The sequence below is a fragment of the Athene noctua genome, chromosome 17 (assembly GCF_965140245.1).
Source record: "Athene noctua chromosome 17, bAthNoc1.hap1.1, whole genome shotgun sequence".
Classification (NCBI taxonomy): Eukaryota; Metazoa; Chordata; class Aves; order Strigiformes; family Strigidae; genus Athene; species Athene noctua.
The window spans coordinates 12466382-12479621 of record NC_134053.1 but is presented as its reverse complement, the minus strand read 5'-3'; the positions used below and the strand labels follow the sequence as shown (position 1 = coordinate 12479621).

Genomic DNA, 13240 nt, shown 5'->3' with positions numbered 1-13240 from the left:
AGATTTCTCCACCAATGCTATTTTTGGTTTCCTTGAACCTGTGCTGCATACAAAGCTGCTGGTCCTCAGTATGCTTGTGAGGACATCCCAACTACAACTGGTTCCTAAACTTACAGACTTAAGCCTTAAATTATTAAGACTTCTGTATAATTAGACCTGCTGCACAGGGTTCACTACTGTTTCACACTGTTAGAATTCACCTTTCTCTCGTAGTCTTGTCTGTTAAGGACTTATCTTCCCATCTCCACATTTTACTTTCTTAGATCTAACCTCCTTTGTCCACCATAGTCATTGAAACCAGAGCATCTGAGCCAAACTTCTAAGCACCACGCTATCTTCTCCTTTTCTGAACCTACAAATATCTATACAAAACCTCTGTAATACAGAGAAAAGACACGATCTCTATTAAAACCAGATCTGCCTCACATGATAAACTGGGCCACTGCCAAAGTCTGGGAGCAGAATACAGAGTCAGAGCCCTGCCTGGGGCTTTTATCCTAATGGCAGGATGCGACTCCTGCCAAGTCCAAGTTCACCTGTAATCTCCTCCATTTGCAAATCTCCCACTCCCAAATAACAACAGAGAAGGACAGTTTTCAAATAATTTATTAGGAATTTAAAACTGAAATCTGGAAAAAGGGTTACAGGTGTGGAGAGAACAAACATTGGAGTGTAATAACTTACTGGCTTAAAAACACAGCTTTATTTCTTTTAAAAAAAATGCCCACCCTGAAACCGGAGCCCCAGCCTCCAGGCAGTGACAGCACTGGCCAGAGAGTGAATCACAGCCCAGCAGCAGCACAGCTGGCCTTGGATGTCTGGAGGGGGCACAGAAGCAGTTCAGCGCATATACCAAGAGAGAGGAAAGCGCTGTCCGCAGACCCAAATTTGAAGTATATAGAATAAAAATAAACCCAATAAAATGCAGCTCTTCTTTAATTAGGAAATATTTAAAAAAACAGACATACAGACTCTTGTCTCAGTAACAAAAATTATTGCTTTGTGTTTTCAGTACTGATCTGTTAAGTACCCTCTTACCTAAACAGAACTCTCCAAACGCATCGCCCAGGTCAGGACAAGCTCCGGCAGACGGGGGAGGGATGGAAGAGAAAAAGGGCCCCATGGGCACTGTGGCCCTCCCAGTCCTTTTCTGAACGCCCCTCTCCATTACAGGGGCTCAGTTTGGGGGAAGAGAGGGAATGATTTTTAAAACTTAAGATGAAGCTGTTATTTCCCTGGGAAAAGAGTTTGGCTGCATCTTAATAAAAGGCTTAATCACCCCCCTTAACAAGGTCTTTGGTTCAGTGAAATCCAGACCCAAACCTGCCCCGGGTACTCCTGCCGGAGGCTTCCCCTGGCAGAGCGCTGGCTAGCAGGGGCCTGGACCACGCCAGGGGACGCCCCAGCAGGTTCTGGAGAAGGGACCAGATCACCCCCACACAGGACAATGGACAAATTCCCACAGTCTTCAGAACACAGAGTAAAGCAAAGGGGAAGCTGCAATTCTATAATTCATATAATCCCTGAGAAGCCCTTAACCCGCCCCCAAATCACCACCCTAATGCTTTTCTCCCCTGTTAATGACTCCCCAACCCAGCGCCCTGCCCTTCAGAGAACAACCACCCAAATCTCCCCCTGGCCCTGGCCAACACCCCTTCCGATACCCTCGCCTCCAGAGGAGGATCCCCTTTCCCCGGAAATCTTGACGCAAGCGATAGTGTTTGGAGAGTGAATTCCTTTCAAAGTAACCAAGACAAGCAATGGCGGTAAAGCCCTTTACCTAAAGCCAAACCAGAGGCTGGCACTACGGAGCCCAGGGATGGAGTCTGTACATTGAGCAACTGGAAGCAGCTTTAACCCGCTCAGCAAAACAGCCGATGGCCGGTACGTTTCACCCCCACCCCCACCCCACCCCCCTCCCCTTTCCATCTCATCAGAGGTCTTAAAATCTTACAGTAAAAGGTGTACAAAAAAAGAACGGAGTCCTGTCAGGATTCTGCTGGAGAGTATTGCTCACGCTGCGGCACCAAGTCCAGGACCTGGAGCTGCTCCTTGGAGCCAGGCTGCAGGCAGCAGCCAGGTTCAGCTCGCGATATTTACATATTATACAGGAGGAAAAAGAAAACCCCACGTAAAACTAAACCTAGGAAAAAAAAAAATTCTTTCAGCTGTAAGGATAGTGTTTTTCACTTAGCAAAATATACATTTGTTTTGTTCCATAGCGATGTCCAACGTTTTCGGATCCTTGGAGTTTCACACTTTTCAAAGCCTCACATTTACAAAACAGAAACAATTAAAAACAGTTTCTTTAAAAAAAATAGAAATACATCAGTTCCTCTCAGCCTTTGCTCTCTCTGTGTCTCTTCCTTCCCTTCAGAACTGCATTCTTGTTACATACCGTGCTTTAAAAACACTGACGACAACAACAACAGAGTTGAAAATATTCAAAACAGTTTCAAAGCCAAATAAAAATACTCCTCAATAAAAACTACCTAACACAATCACAAAGCCAATTCATAAAATATGTCTACTAGCTCGGGAAAGAGCAAACAACAAAAAGAAGGGGTAGCCCCAAAAAAAGATAAAAAAATAAAATAAAAAAATAAAACTAACAGCTAACAAAATAAATAAAAGAAGAATCGGTGGGCTTGGGGGCAGGGAGGGGGGAAGCGTAAACCATCGGTGGTTAGTAAGAAAGCGAGATGATCTCCTCGGGTTCAGTCCAGTGTGGTCTGGTCAAAGGGAGAGATCAGGGCAGGGTGGCAGGAGCCTGGCAGCCAGCCGGCAGTGTGCAGTTTGATTCAAGAAAAAGGTAACCTTGGCTCATCCCCCGAGGCTCACCAGATCCTCCAGCCGCTGTCCTCGGTTAGGTCACTGGGGAATCTGCGGGACACAGCAGGGGAGGAAAGGGACAGGATCTAGAACAACCAACAGCTTTTCTCTTGGGTGTGATCTGACAAAGTCTCGATTCCCAAACCTGCCCCAACACAGACTCATGCTGCATCTCACTGGCACAGCGATGGGGCACAGCAGAGATGCTGCCATCTTTAATGGCAACAAGCAGGCCTGGGCAACAAGGCCCCATGCACCGTGCGGCCGGCCTGCCCGGCCCTGCGGCACTCCTGGCTCCCGGAGTGGGGGCCACCTGTGGCATAGCAGGGTGCAGCCGTTCCTCCAGCACTGGGCTCAGCCCTGACAGGCTGCCAGAGGCTCCTGTCCGGACACTGTTCCCTGCAGACTTTTGCCTTCCTTTCTGAAAAATTGGGGGGTGGGTGTAATTTTAATTTTAAGCCAGCTAACTTCAGCCACATTTGCAAAGCAGAGACCTCTCAGGCCCATCTGAGGATCAGAAACAGAACTGATCAGACACAGATTTTCCTTCTGCTCTTTTCCCAGGCAGGAGAGGAAAAACCTCGCTCCCCAGAGACAGCGGTCCCAGAGCAGTGAGAACCACCAGCCAAACGGGGGAGGCTTCCCCAGCCATGCGGGTGAGCCAAGCCTGTCTCTCAGGACCACCACTGGGTTGTGATTCCAGCCAACCCTACAGACCTTTCCTCTTTCTGTCAGTGCTCCCATTTCCTTCCTCTTTCCACCCAGACACTAAGTGACCTCTCCACATCGCTCCAAGCCTGGAGAGCGTTAAGGTAGGAACCCAACCTGCCAAGCCTCTGGTGCAGAAGAGAGCTCCAGGCTGGCCACAGGGCTCCTCCTGCACGCTGGGTCAGGCCAAGGAGCCTCACAGCAGCATCCACAGCTCCTGCCGAGAGCCCAAGCACAGGGTTCAGCTTCTTCATTACCCGTCTCTGTTCAAAGCTCTCTTACCTCCTGCCTCCTTGGTCCCCAGCTTCAGTGATACCCATTGGTAAAAGCTGTTGCAATCAAGGGACCCTGTAAAGAAAGAGTTAGAACCCCACTCTTAAACAAAAGAAAAGTGAAGGAGAATTACTACAACAAATTCAGTTATGGCCCAGATGCCAGAAAAGCTGGTTTCAGTTGGAGGTGCCACATCTAAAGAGCAAACACCCTGCAGGTCACTGCATCAGGGCCAAGACGGGCTCTTGGAATGTTTGGGCCAGATTGGAGAAAGGTCTGGAGATCGGGATCTTGAGTGGTGGTCAGGGAGAGCCAGCAGAGGCCAGGGATGAGGGCTACATGTGAACTGCTGCATTCCACCCCGGCCATCTGTGGTCTGGGGCTCAGCGCTGGCATGGCAAATGCTGCGGCAGCTGGCATTTAAGAGAAAGCAGGCTGTGGGCTGGGAAGGGGGCTGCCCACCACTGCTCTCTTCCATCACCCACATGGAGATACAGCCCCTTCCCTGCTCCATCTTCCTCCCCCTGTGCAGAGCCCGGCAGGGAACACTCACCCCTAGGCTGTGGCCGAAGCCGGTGCTCGGGGCTGGGCTGGCAGCGCTGATGTAACTGCTGACCCCTGAGTCCTGGTTGGCGGCTCCATAAAGCTCTGCCATCGGCCCAGGGCTGGTGGTGCCCAGAAATCCACCGGTGCGACTGGGAGTGGAACCTACAGGAGGCAGCAAAACTACGTAGTGAAGATCCCAAAAATGCAACCCCGTCCCACCCCCCTCCCACAGCCCGCCGCAAACCTCCGTGACAGGACACCGCGCTGGGGGGGGAAAGCGGCAGTTACCTGTCCCTCGCACCACGGCCGCCGCAGCTGCTGCTGCCGCCATTGGTCCATACGCAGTGAGGGGGATTGCTGGAAAAGAAGGGACAGGCATCTCAGGGGCGCTGTGGCCACACAGGAAACTCCTCAACAGGACCCTTCAACTCCTGCTGCAAAATACCAGGCCCACACAGACATACTGGCTTAGTGCATCACACAGGACATCAATGGATGACAATAGGGAAGTGCATGGCCCTGCATTTATCAGTATCCTTTTGCACAGCAAATGGCCGGGGGCACTCACTAGCCATGCTCTGCTAAACCCACAGCCTGGAGCAGCTGAGGGCACAGCGTGCAAGAGCTGAACCAGAAGTAAGCAATTTCAGATGTAGCCTGTCGCTACTTAGCTTGCAAGATGTGGTTAATCTGAAGCTACAGATCCAGATTTTGGCTGTAAATGTGGAGAAACGCATCAGCTCAGGGACAGCAGCTGATAGCTCAGCATCCTGAGGCTCAGCCCCTCCTCTCTGCCCCTCGGTAGTATTCTTGAATAACGGTTTAATAGCCTTTTCTCCCTGTTTACTCTGCTCAAGACACACCATCCTCCCCACTCCGAATTTTGCTCCTAGACTGCTCAAACCCTTGCTGTTCATTGTAGAAGGGCAGGAAACATATACCTAGGGAGCAGGAACTAGAAATGGCTTAATTAAAACAGTAAGTCTTAATTTATATGTAGCAGTTCTAATTCCCAACTCTACTGCCACAGGCATCCAGCCCTCGGGGCAGGAGGCATCTAGCCAGTATGTTTCTCTTTGCCCTTAAAATGACTAGGTCAGCATTTCATGCTTGAATGTGAAATTCGCTGTGATTCTGTTTAGAGCACCATAAAAAGAGGTCAGAACAAATCAATCGCGTCAAGGCTGAAACCCAGGCTAGCTTATAAGGGAATATTTAGTAGCAGGCACCAGGCTGTTTCAAGCAAACGTCATATGAGGCTTATATCTGGGTTAGCCGCTCATTACAGGCCCTGGGCCAACATGAGCGTGTTGCTGCTTCGCATCTCCCCCAGAGATGCTGTTCCAGGGAGGAAAGGCTGCTGGCAGTCACCTTCCTGCCCCACCATCGCTTCAAGTCCCTAACACACAGCTGAATAAACGCAGTTTTACTGAGGAAGGAGATCAGGTCTTCTCAGAAAGACTTCAGTTCTTTTTCGAGGAAAAACCCTCCTTTGCCTTTGCAGTCTATCTACCGAGACACCAGGTTTCTGCTGCTGATGACAAAGCACCTGCATGTTCGCTCCCCACGTGCTGGAGCAATCATCCCTGCTTGTGCCATCCCCTCATCTCAGCTCCACTTGCCAAGCCCATAAAGCGCAGCCCATTTACGCGCACGCATCCACTTGAAGGCACAAGGGCCCTCGAGCACTGCACAGCTCGCCCGGCCTTTGTAGGAGCGAAGGGGGCCCTGCCCTTCGCGGGACCAACTCCAGCCTATACATGGGAATCACAGCTCTTGGCCTAGCCAAGAGGCTGCACAGTGACTCTTTAACAGTAGGTAAGCGTAACGGGAAGGGAAGAATGCCACGATCCCCAGCTGGTACTTCAGCGAGACACTCAGGACTGTAAGCTAACGTGGCACCCAGCCAGGACAGCAGCATTAGTAACTCTTGTTGTACAGAGCCCTGGTGCACCCCAGCCGCCGGTGACAGCCAGGCCCTGGGCGATTCACCTCTGCCAGGAAAAGGCACAGTGAAGCCAGGGGTGGACCTTGGAGGGAAAAGCACTTTGCCAAGTCACCAACATTCCTCTACAAATTTTAGGGGTTTTGCTGAAAAACACATACGTAAATAAACAACTGGACCCCCATCTCCTTTGCTTGGCAACCAAAAGGCTCAGAGGTGGGGGTCAGGTGCTTATGCAGTTGCATGTGTGGTGTCAGGGAAGGGTTTTATTAAGAAGGACCTGGGATTTGGTCTCCCCTACCCTCCTCAGGGCAATTTGTGCATTGGTGGCTGCCAACCTCAGGAACAGAGACTCCCTGAGGATTGATACAGTTCTGTGCCACAGAAACTCCCTTTCAAGCCTGTTGGTACTGATAATTCCAGAAGAGCTTCTCAGGAAGCTTTTCCACACCCCCACTACAGAGAGAGTCAAACCCTGAAACAGGTGGAGGCAAGGAAGCGCTGGAGAGGAGGAACGCCACAGAAATGAGATGGTACATGAGGAGCAGGATGCTACACAAAGCTGCTTTTCTATGACAAAAACCACAGACAGGACAGAGCTGAGGAAAACGTGGCCATGGAAGGGAGAGTAGACAGAAGGAGCACCACCTAGAGAGAACACACGCAACCCAGGGACTGAGGATCCAGAGGATATTTGCACTGTGAGGACACTGGGCCAAGACTAGTCTCTGGAGAAGTGTCCTCTGCCCCTGTTTCATTCCACAGTTCCCTACGAGCACTGCAGGACTTTGTAGAGTCCCACCACACTCACTTCTGCCTGGGAAGTCTGTGTGGGAGTAGCTGGGGAGCTGCAGCACCCAGAGCAGAGAGAGCATTCCCTGTGGCCCCTCCTGCACAGGGAAGCAGGATTAGAGTAACCAGGAGTGCCCCCACACCCTCTCCTCCCAGCACTCCAAATCTCATCCTTGCAGCAGCTCAGGTTAAGGTCATTTGTAGACCTTTGAGAAGTTACCCTGCTCTCTGCAGTTTTCCATATCTGGTTTACACCCGGCCTGGGACGAGTTGCTAAAAACAAGGCAAGCAGCAGGAAACACCATCTAAGGATTACATGCCTTCATCTGGTATGACCTGCATTGCCCCTCCATCTTTCCAGCCCCAGCTCTGGATGGAGCTCGTACAGATGGAAGAGGAAATAAGGAACATTTCCAGTCTAACTGCGCCAGGCTGTGGAGCAGCAACACCACTGGAACAGCCCAAAGCCCCCTTCTCCCCTTCCAGCTTGTGAGTGTAGGAAATGAGCGGGACTGACCTGTGAGCTCAGGGAGGACGGGGGCACTCGGGAGAGGGGTCCGCTCTACACGGAACTCTAAAAACGAAATGCAAGACAGCTTAGGAACTCGTCAAACACTCCGAGGGAGACCCCGCAGAGAGACGGCAGCCGGGGTCTGCTGGGGGAGCAGCCTGCAGCCAGACTGCAACCAGACCAGTGTCTTCTTTAAAGTAATTTATAAGAGGTGCTGAAAGGTGCTGGACTCCTGCCCTGGAGACTGAGAGGATCCATTTATCCTTAGAATAAATCTGGCCAAGGCAGGGCAAGTGCAAGCTTCACTGTGCAGCCTCAGGTCTGCCCTGGAGCACGGCTCTGCGACCCGTCCAATCTGACCTCTGAGCTGCCATGCCAGTGGGTGCTCAGGATGTGCCACACTCATCTGGGATGGGTTTACAATGAGGCACTCGAAGCCTCTATGGCTGGGAGCCATAAACTGGATTCACAGAGAGCTTCCAGACAGCTAGGAGGCAACAGCAACTTTCAGCCACAGTCAGCCTGGGCTCACCTCAGGCGAAGAGGAAACTTCCCATTCCCAGGCCCTAACATCAAGGCTTCATATATAAACCATCACACGGAGGGATGGAGTAAGGAAGGGATGCTCAGAGTTGCCACTTCTCTAGAAAACAGCAAGACAGTCTGTTCCCTGAGTGTGCTCTGCCTCATTCCCCTGCCTCACAGAGAATGGGAGGGAGAGGAGGCCCCAGAAAGCTCTGAGCAGCTGCAGCACAGCAGGTTCCAGCCATTGATCGCAGAATCCATGTTCTGAGCACATGGCGGGGTTGGGAGCTTGAAACCACCCAGTTTGTGGGGGATCTGCAGCCCAGTGCCTCAGCAGATGCTTTCTGAGACTGTGAGTGGTCCAGGCACTTTCAGAACACAACTGTAGCATTACAGGCGCCTGCGTTTCAGGTGCCTAGGAGTTCCCTGGCTCATGGAAAGCCACGTTTTAAAATTCTGTGCTACTTTCAGAGCAGTGGCAACTCTGGTAAAGAGAGACAGACACAGACAAAGGCAGCGAGACAGGCAGAGCTGCAGGGGCCCTTCTGTGTCACAGCAGCAGCCCTACAGAGGAGGCTAACATAAAGGGCGTCAGAGCAGCCTTGGGCTTTTCCTGCCACTGGAGTGTGAGGATAATCCTAATGAAGGACAGGCTATTCCCACCTATTCCAGGGCTTCTCCCCTCCCCCTTCCACATCCGTCTCCAATTTACAGAAAGACCAAACAGGGGAAAGGGGCAGAGCCTGGGTCACAGATCATGCCAGGGACTCCCGTCACCTTGAGGCAGGCCAAAAAAAACAGCAGGGAGCACCACTCACCAGGGAACTGGTAAGTGTAGCCAGGTGCAATGCCAGTGTAACTTCGACTTGCGTAGGTGGCAGCTTGGAAGCCTGGATAACCTGCAGGAAGAGAAAAGGGCTCTGTTACTGCAAGCTCGCAGGGTCCACGTCCTCAGTGCCTGGCTGCTCATGAGCAGTGTGAGCATTAGTGTTGGAAAGCATGAATAGGGCTAATAGCATAAACCCCAGGAAATCGCTGCGCAGAGTGCACAACACATGTGCGTCTGCAGAAGGGTTTTAGCAGGCCCGTTTTAATTTTTCCCTCACTCCAAACACGTTAAGGACACGGAGGTTTCCTTCTCAGAAGCTCATGGCTCTGCAGACTAAGGCTTTCTGATGCATCAGCTGGATTTACAAATAGAAGGAGATCAGGGAGGTGGGGGCATTTGAACGACTAAATAGCTCTGAGTCACTTTTGCACTAGAAGTGCTGGCGAATGCAGGCAGAGCACAGCGCTTCTTCCTGGTGCCGGGTGGGAGGACAATTCCTGCCGTTCCCCAGGAAGCTGACCACCTATACAGAACAGGCCTGTGAGAATGCAGGGCATTGACTCAGAGATTAATATTTGATTTGAGATCTCCCAAGACATGAGTACATGGATTTCCCAGTGACTCAGCTTGAGCCTCGCTGCTTTAAAATTCAGATGGCTTAGAAAAGGCAAAACCCAAACCCACAGGCTGGAGATTTATTTTCCTTCAATAAGTCAAGTGAAAACATTGGGGAAAAAATGCCCTTTTTGGCGTTTTGTTCAGTGACTAACTGCTACTCGGCAGGCTTAGCAAGGAGACCCAGGCTGAGTACACCCTGCCCAGCAACACCAGCAATGATCCTGAGCAAACAATGTGCTCTTGGGTCAGCTCGAGCCTGACTAGAATGAACACGGGGAGGGAGAGAAGCCAGGAACAGCACCCGCGCTGGAAGGATCAAGCTCAACTCGCAGATCCAGTCATGGGGGTTTGCAGACCTGGAAGGGGAGGCTACAAAGGATTTTCTTTTTTAAAAATCTTTTATCTGAACACGTTTCCCTTAAAATCACTGATAGACATGGAACACAGCCTGCTTGTCACCAATTACTCCTTACAAGACAGTCCCACAATAAGTGTATAGTTTTCCTTGCAATACCAAATACTTGCTGTCCCTGAGAGGGAGGGAACAAAGTGAGACAATGCTTAATTAGAACTTCAGGGGCATTTTTATAGTCTTTAAATGGTAGTGAGGACATTTATATGGACCCCTGTTACAAGTGGAAGCACGGGGGCTCTTTAATCAACTAATTCATCAGAAAGCCTGTGAAGCGTGGGAGGAAGGTACCTGGGCACAGATTACTCCAGCTCGGTTCAGCTATGTAGTTACAGCCTATTCCACGAGAGGCATTCAAGAATTACAGCCTATATGCTATGGCACTGTGGGACCGTTAATGGAGTTGCAGAGGGCCAGAGCTGCCCAGCACATGGCTGTGCCCGGCCAGCTCCGGCTGTCGCAGGGCAGCAGTGACAAGTTTGCAGTTTTTCCAGGTGCCACCAGAGGGCAAATTGTGATCGCAAACAGGTCCCGGCGCCACCCCAGCGTCCCCAGCCTTGTACCAGGGAGAACTGCCCTTGGCCGCCCTGCTCGCTCTTGGAATAAAACCTCTAAGCTGCTGCCTGGCACGACCGGGAGCTGGGGAGGGGAAGTGTCCTTGGGCTTACCCAGCATGCCGATCCCGAGCATGAAGGCATCCATCCCGTAAGGCATGACTCGGGACCGCCCTCGTGCCGAGCCCGTTGGGGACATCACCTCCTTCGGCTGAGCTTTTTTACACTCCACCTGCCACGAGAAAGTAGGGATCAGGCTCGGCGGCCACAGGCATGGGGCGCTGCCACGGCGCAGAGGCAGCGGCGGGGCCGCAGGCCAGGCAGGGCTGCCCGCCGTGACGGCACCCCCCAGCCCTGGCCCCCGCCGGCAGCCCGTCCCGCTGCCCTTCCCTAGCACCCTGCCCCTGGTCCGCAGGCTGCCAGCCTTCCCCCTCGCTCTGCGGCCACCACAGGCAACGGGGAGCTCAAACACTGTTGTCTCCTCCTGGTGCTGCCCTTGATGCTCTGCCTGGCCCTGCACCAGGGCCTCAAAGCATTATTTTCCTCATTTCTGAATAAAGGTAAAACCTGCCCCCTCTCCCAGGCCACCAAGAGGTTTCATGTAACTTCAAAACCTCCAAGTACTGCACAATTCCTCATTACAGTTAGCTCTTCTTGAAAACTCTGTATTGTGCTGGTTCACCTCCACACTGTGAGTTCCTTTCCCAGGCTGCTATGATTTGAGGAAAAGACACAATCCAATAAAAGAATCTAATTCCCACTAGAGAGAAAGTGCGTCAGGACCCAAGTGCCTCACACCCTGCCCCTGTGCCCCTGCCCCGCTCCATCCCATACCTCTGCCCCTTCTCCCCAGGGTTCTCTCCCAGACACTCACCATTTTGTTGTTGATCTCATGGAAGTGGATTTCACACACTTTTTCCACAATGTCTTCACTTTCAAATGTGACAAACCCAAACCCTGAAGAAAAGGCAAAACTCCCTGATCAGGTCAGAGCTCTGTGCAGTTTGCACCTGCTACCCACATCCTTTTATTGGCAGAAGAGAAGGACAGTACAATCAACCCTTTCTAAAACGGCTGTCACTCATCTTCCCTCTCCAGCAAATCCTGCTTTTATGCACAAGGACAGGATCATCCCCTTACAGATTCCCCTTTCCTCCTCTTTCTGTGTTTCCTACCTTCTCTGAACCCACCTGCACTCAAAACCAAGTATTTTTTTCTTAAGCTTTGCTATTTGCAAGGCAAACCACATGGCTGATAATGCTGGGGAGGATCCCGACAGACGCTCACACAAAGAGAGTCGGTAGAGAAATGAACAGCTGCTTGCCAGGACATCGCCATCCTGGCTAAACACTCCCCACCAGCAATAACACCCTGCATGTTTCCTCTTCAGTCACCGGTCACAAAGCCTGGCGTAAGCAGGCAAATATCAGCAGTGCAGTTGTACAGAACGAGACAGATATACACAAGCAAAGCAATTTGCAAAGTTTCACCAAAGTAAGGTTAGTATCTGCGGTAAGACAGGACAGTGTGTTCTTGGCCCCTGGCCCATGCTCACACCTCCCCTTTGCTGACAGTTTTGGCAAAGACCAGCTCGGGTGGGCAGACTAAACTCCTCTCAGCTGACTGCAGCCGCTTCCGGAAAACTGAGGCAGGTGGGAGGGTGTCTTTAAGCTTGCCTTACATGCAAGCTGGGATTAAGCAGAGCTTTCCACTTTCCAGAACTGTCCTATTCCATGGTGCTTTAAAATAACTTTTAAAAACAGACAGGGATCCACTGCCCAGAACCCCACTTTTTCTCCATACTGCCAGAAAAGTCTCTCCATAATCTCCTCCATCTGTCTGTGCCCAGGTAGTTACCTGCCATTCACCTCAACACCCACAAGCAGCGGGGCTCAGGAGTTCAAGAAGAAAACCCTGATGCCAAAACCAGTCCTGAGCCCCAGCAGACCCCCACCAGGCCTCCTGTGCCAAGCCCCTCGCTGCCAACACCATGGCTGGCAGCTCTCCCTGCTCCCTCCAAAACACCTGACAACTCTAATTGGACTAGTGACTGGGAGGCACCCACAGAGGAACAGGGGTTAACACTTCTTCCCTTTTAAGATGAAGCTGGAACAACATCGGAGGCCAGGCAATCAGAGTAGATTTAATGGCTTCAGAAAAAAAGCAAAAACCTGAAGGGCACACAGTGTAACAAGAGCAGAAGGGAGCGTTCCCTTGCTGATCCAGGGGCAGAGGTGCTTGGAAGTGCTTCAAACAGACATGAGAGTGGCCCAGCACAGGGGTGTTACTGGCCCCGATTTGGAAGACGCCGAAGCTAAGTTTGCAGTTTAAATTGTTGCCAGCAAATCTCCAAGCTGGTGCAACACTAGTGTCCAGCCCTGCCACGCCACCAGGTAGTCAGGCTGAAGACTTGCCTGGAAAGCGGGAGGCAGGGACACCCATGGGTGGGCTGGGTCCAGATAGCACAAATATTACAGCCTTGTTCCCATCCTGTAACCAGACTCCGCCAGCAAAACTCGGGTAAGAAAAGGTGACCTGGGAGCACAAGCGGGCTCCGGGCCGAGGAAGGGGCGAGAAGCAGGCACCCTTCAGGCTCTCGTGTCAGCTTTCCCGGAGCTCAGATTACTCAGGACAAGGTAAGACACACACTGCGGGCTGGAGCCACCGAGGTAAGCGGGCAGGGGAGGGGGCCGTC

At 51.7% G+C, this 13240-nt stretch overlaps 1 protein-coding gene across 2 annotated transcripts in view; it reads right to left on the bottom strand.

The window, feature by feature from the left end:
* Positions 1 to 588: 588 nt before the first annotated feature.
* Positions 589 to 13240, bottom strand: part of MSI1 (musashi RNA binding protein 1) — a 31012-nt gene continuing 18360 nt past the window's right edge. The window contains exons 8-15 of one of the 2 annotated variants that reach the window (XM_074921619.1): positions 11420 to 11502; positions 10660 to 10777; positions 8951 to 9031; positions 7614 to 7670; positions 4648 to 4716; positions 4367 to 4521; positions 3823 to 3888; positions 589 to 2883 (exon numbers count right to left, since the gene is read on the bottom strand). In XM_074921619.1, the coding sequence (XP_074777720.1) occupies positions 3847 to 3888; positions 4367 to 4521; positions 4648 to 4716; positions 7614 to 7670; positions 8951 to 9031; positions 10660 to 10777; positions 11420 to 11502 (605 nt within the window). In that variant the 3' untranslated portion in view covers positions 589 to 2883; positions 3823 to 3846. The remainder of the gene's footprint in view (positions 2884 to 3822; positions 3889 to 4366; positions 4522 to 4647; positions 4717 to 7613; positions 7671 to 8950; positions 9032 to 10659; positions 10778 to 11419; positions 11503 to 13240) is intronic. The other variant, XM_074921621.1, reaches the window with a different exon arrangement.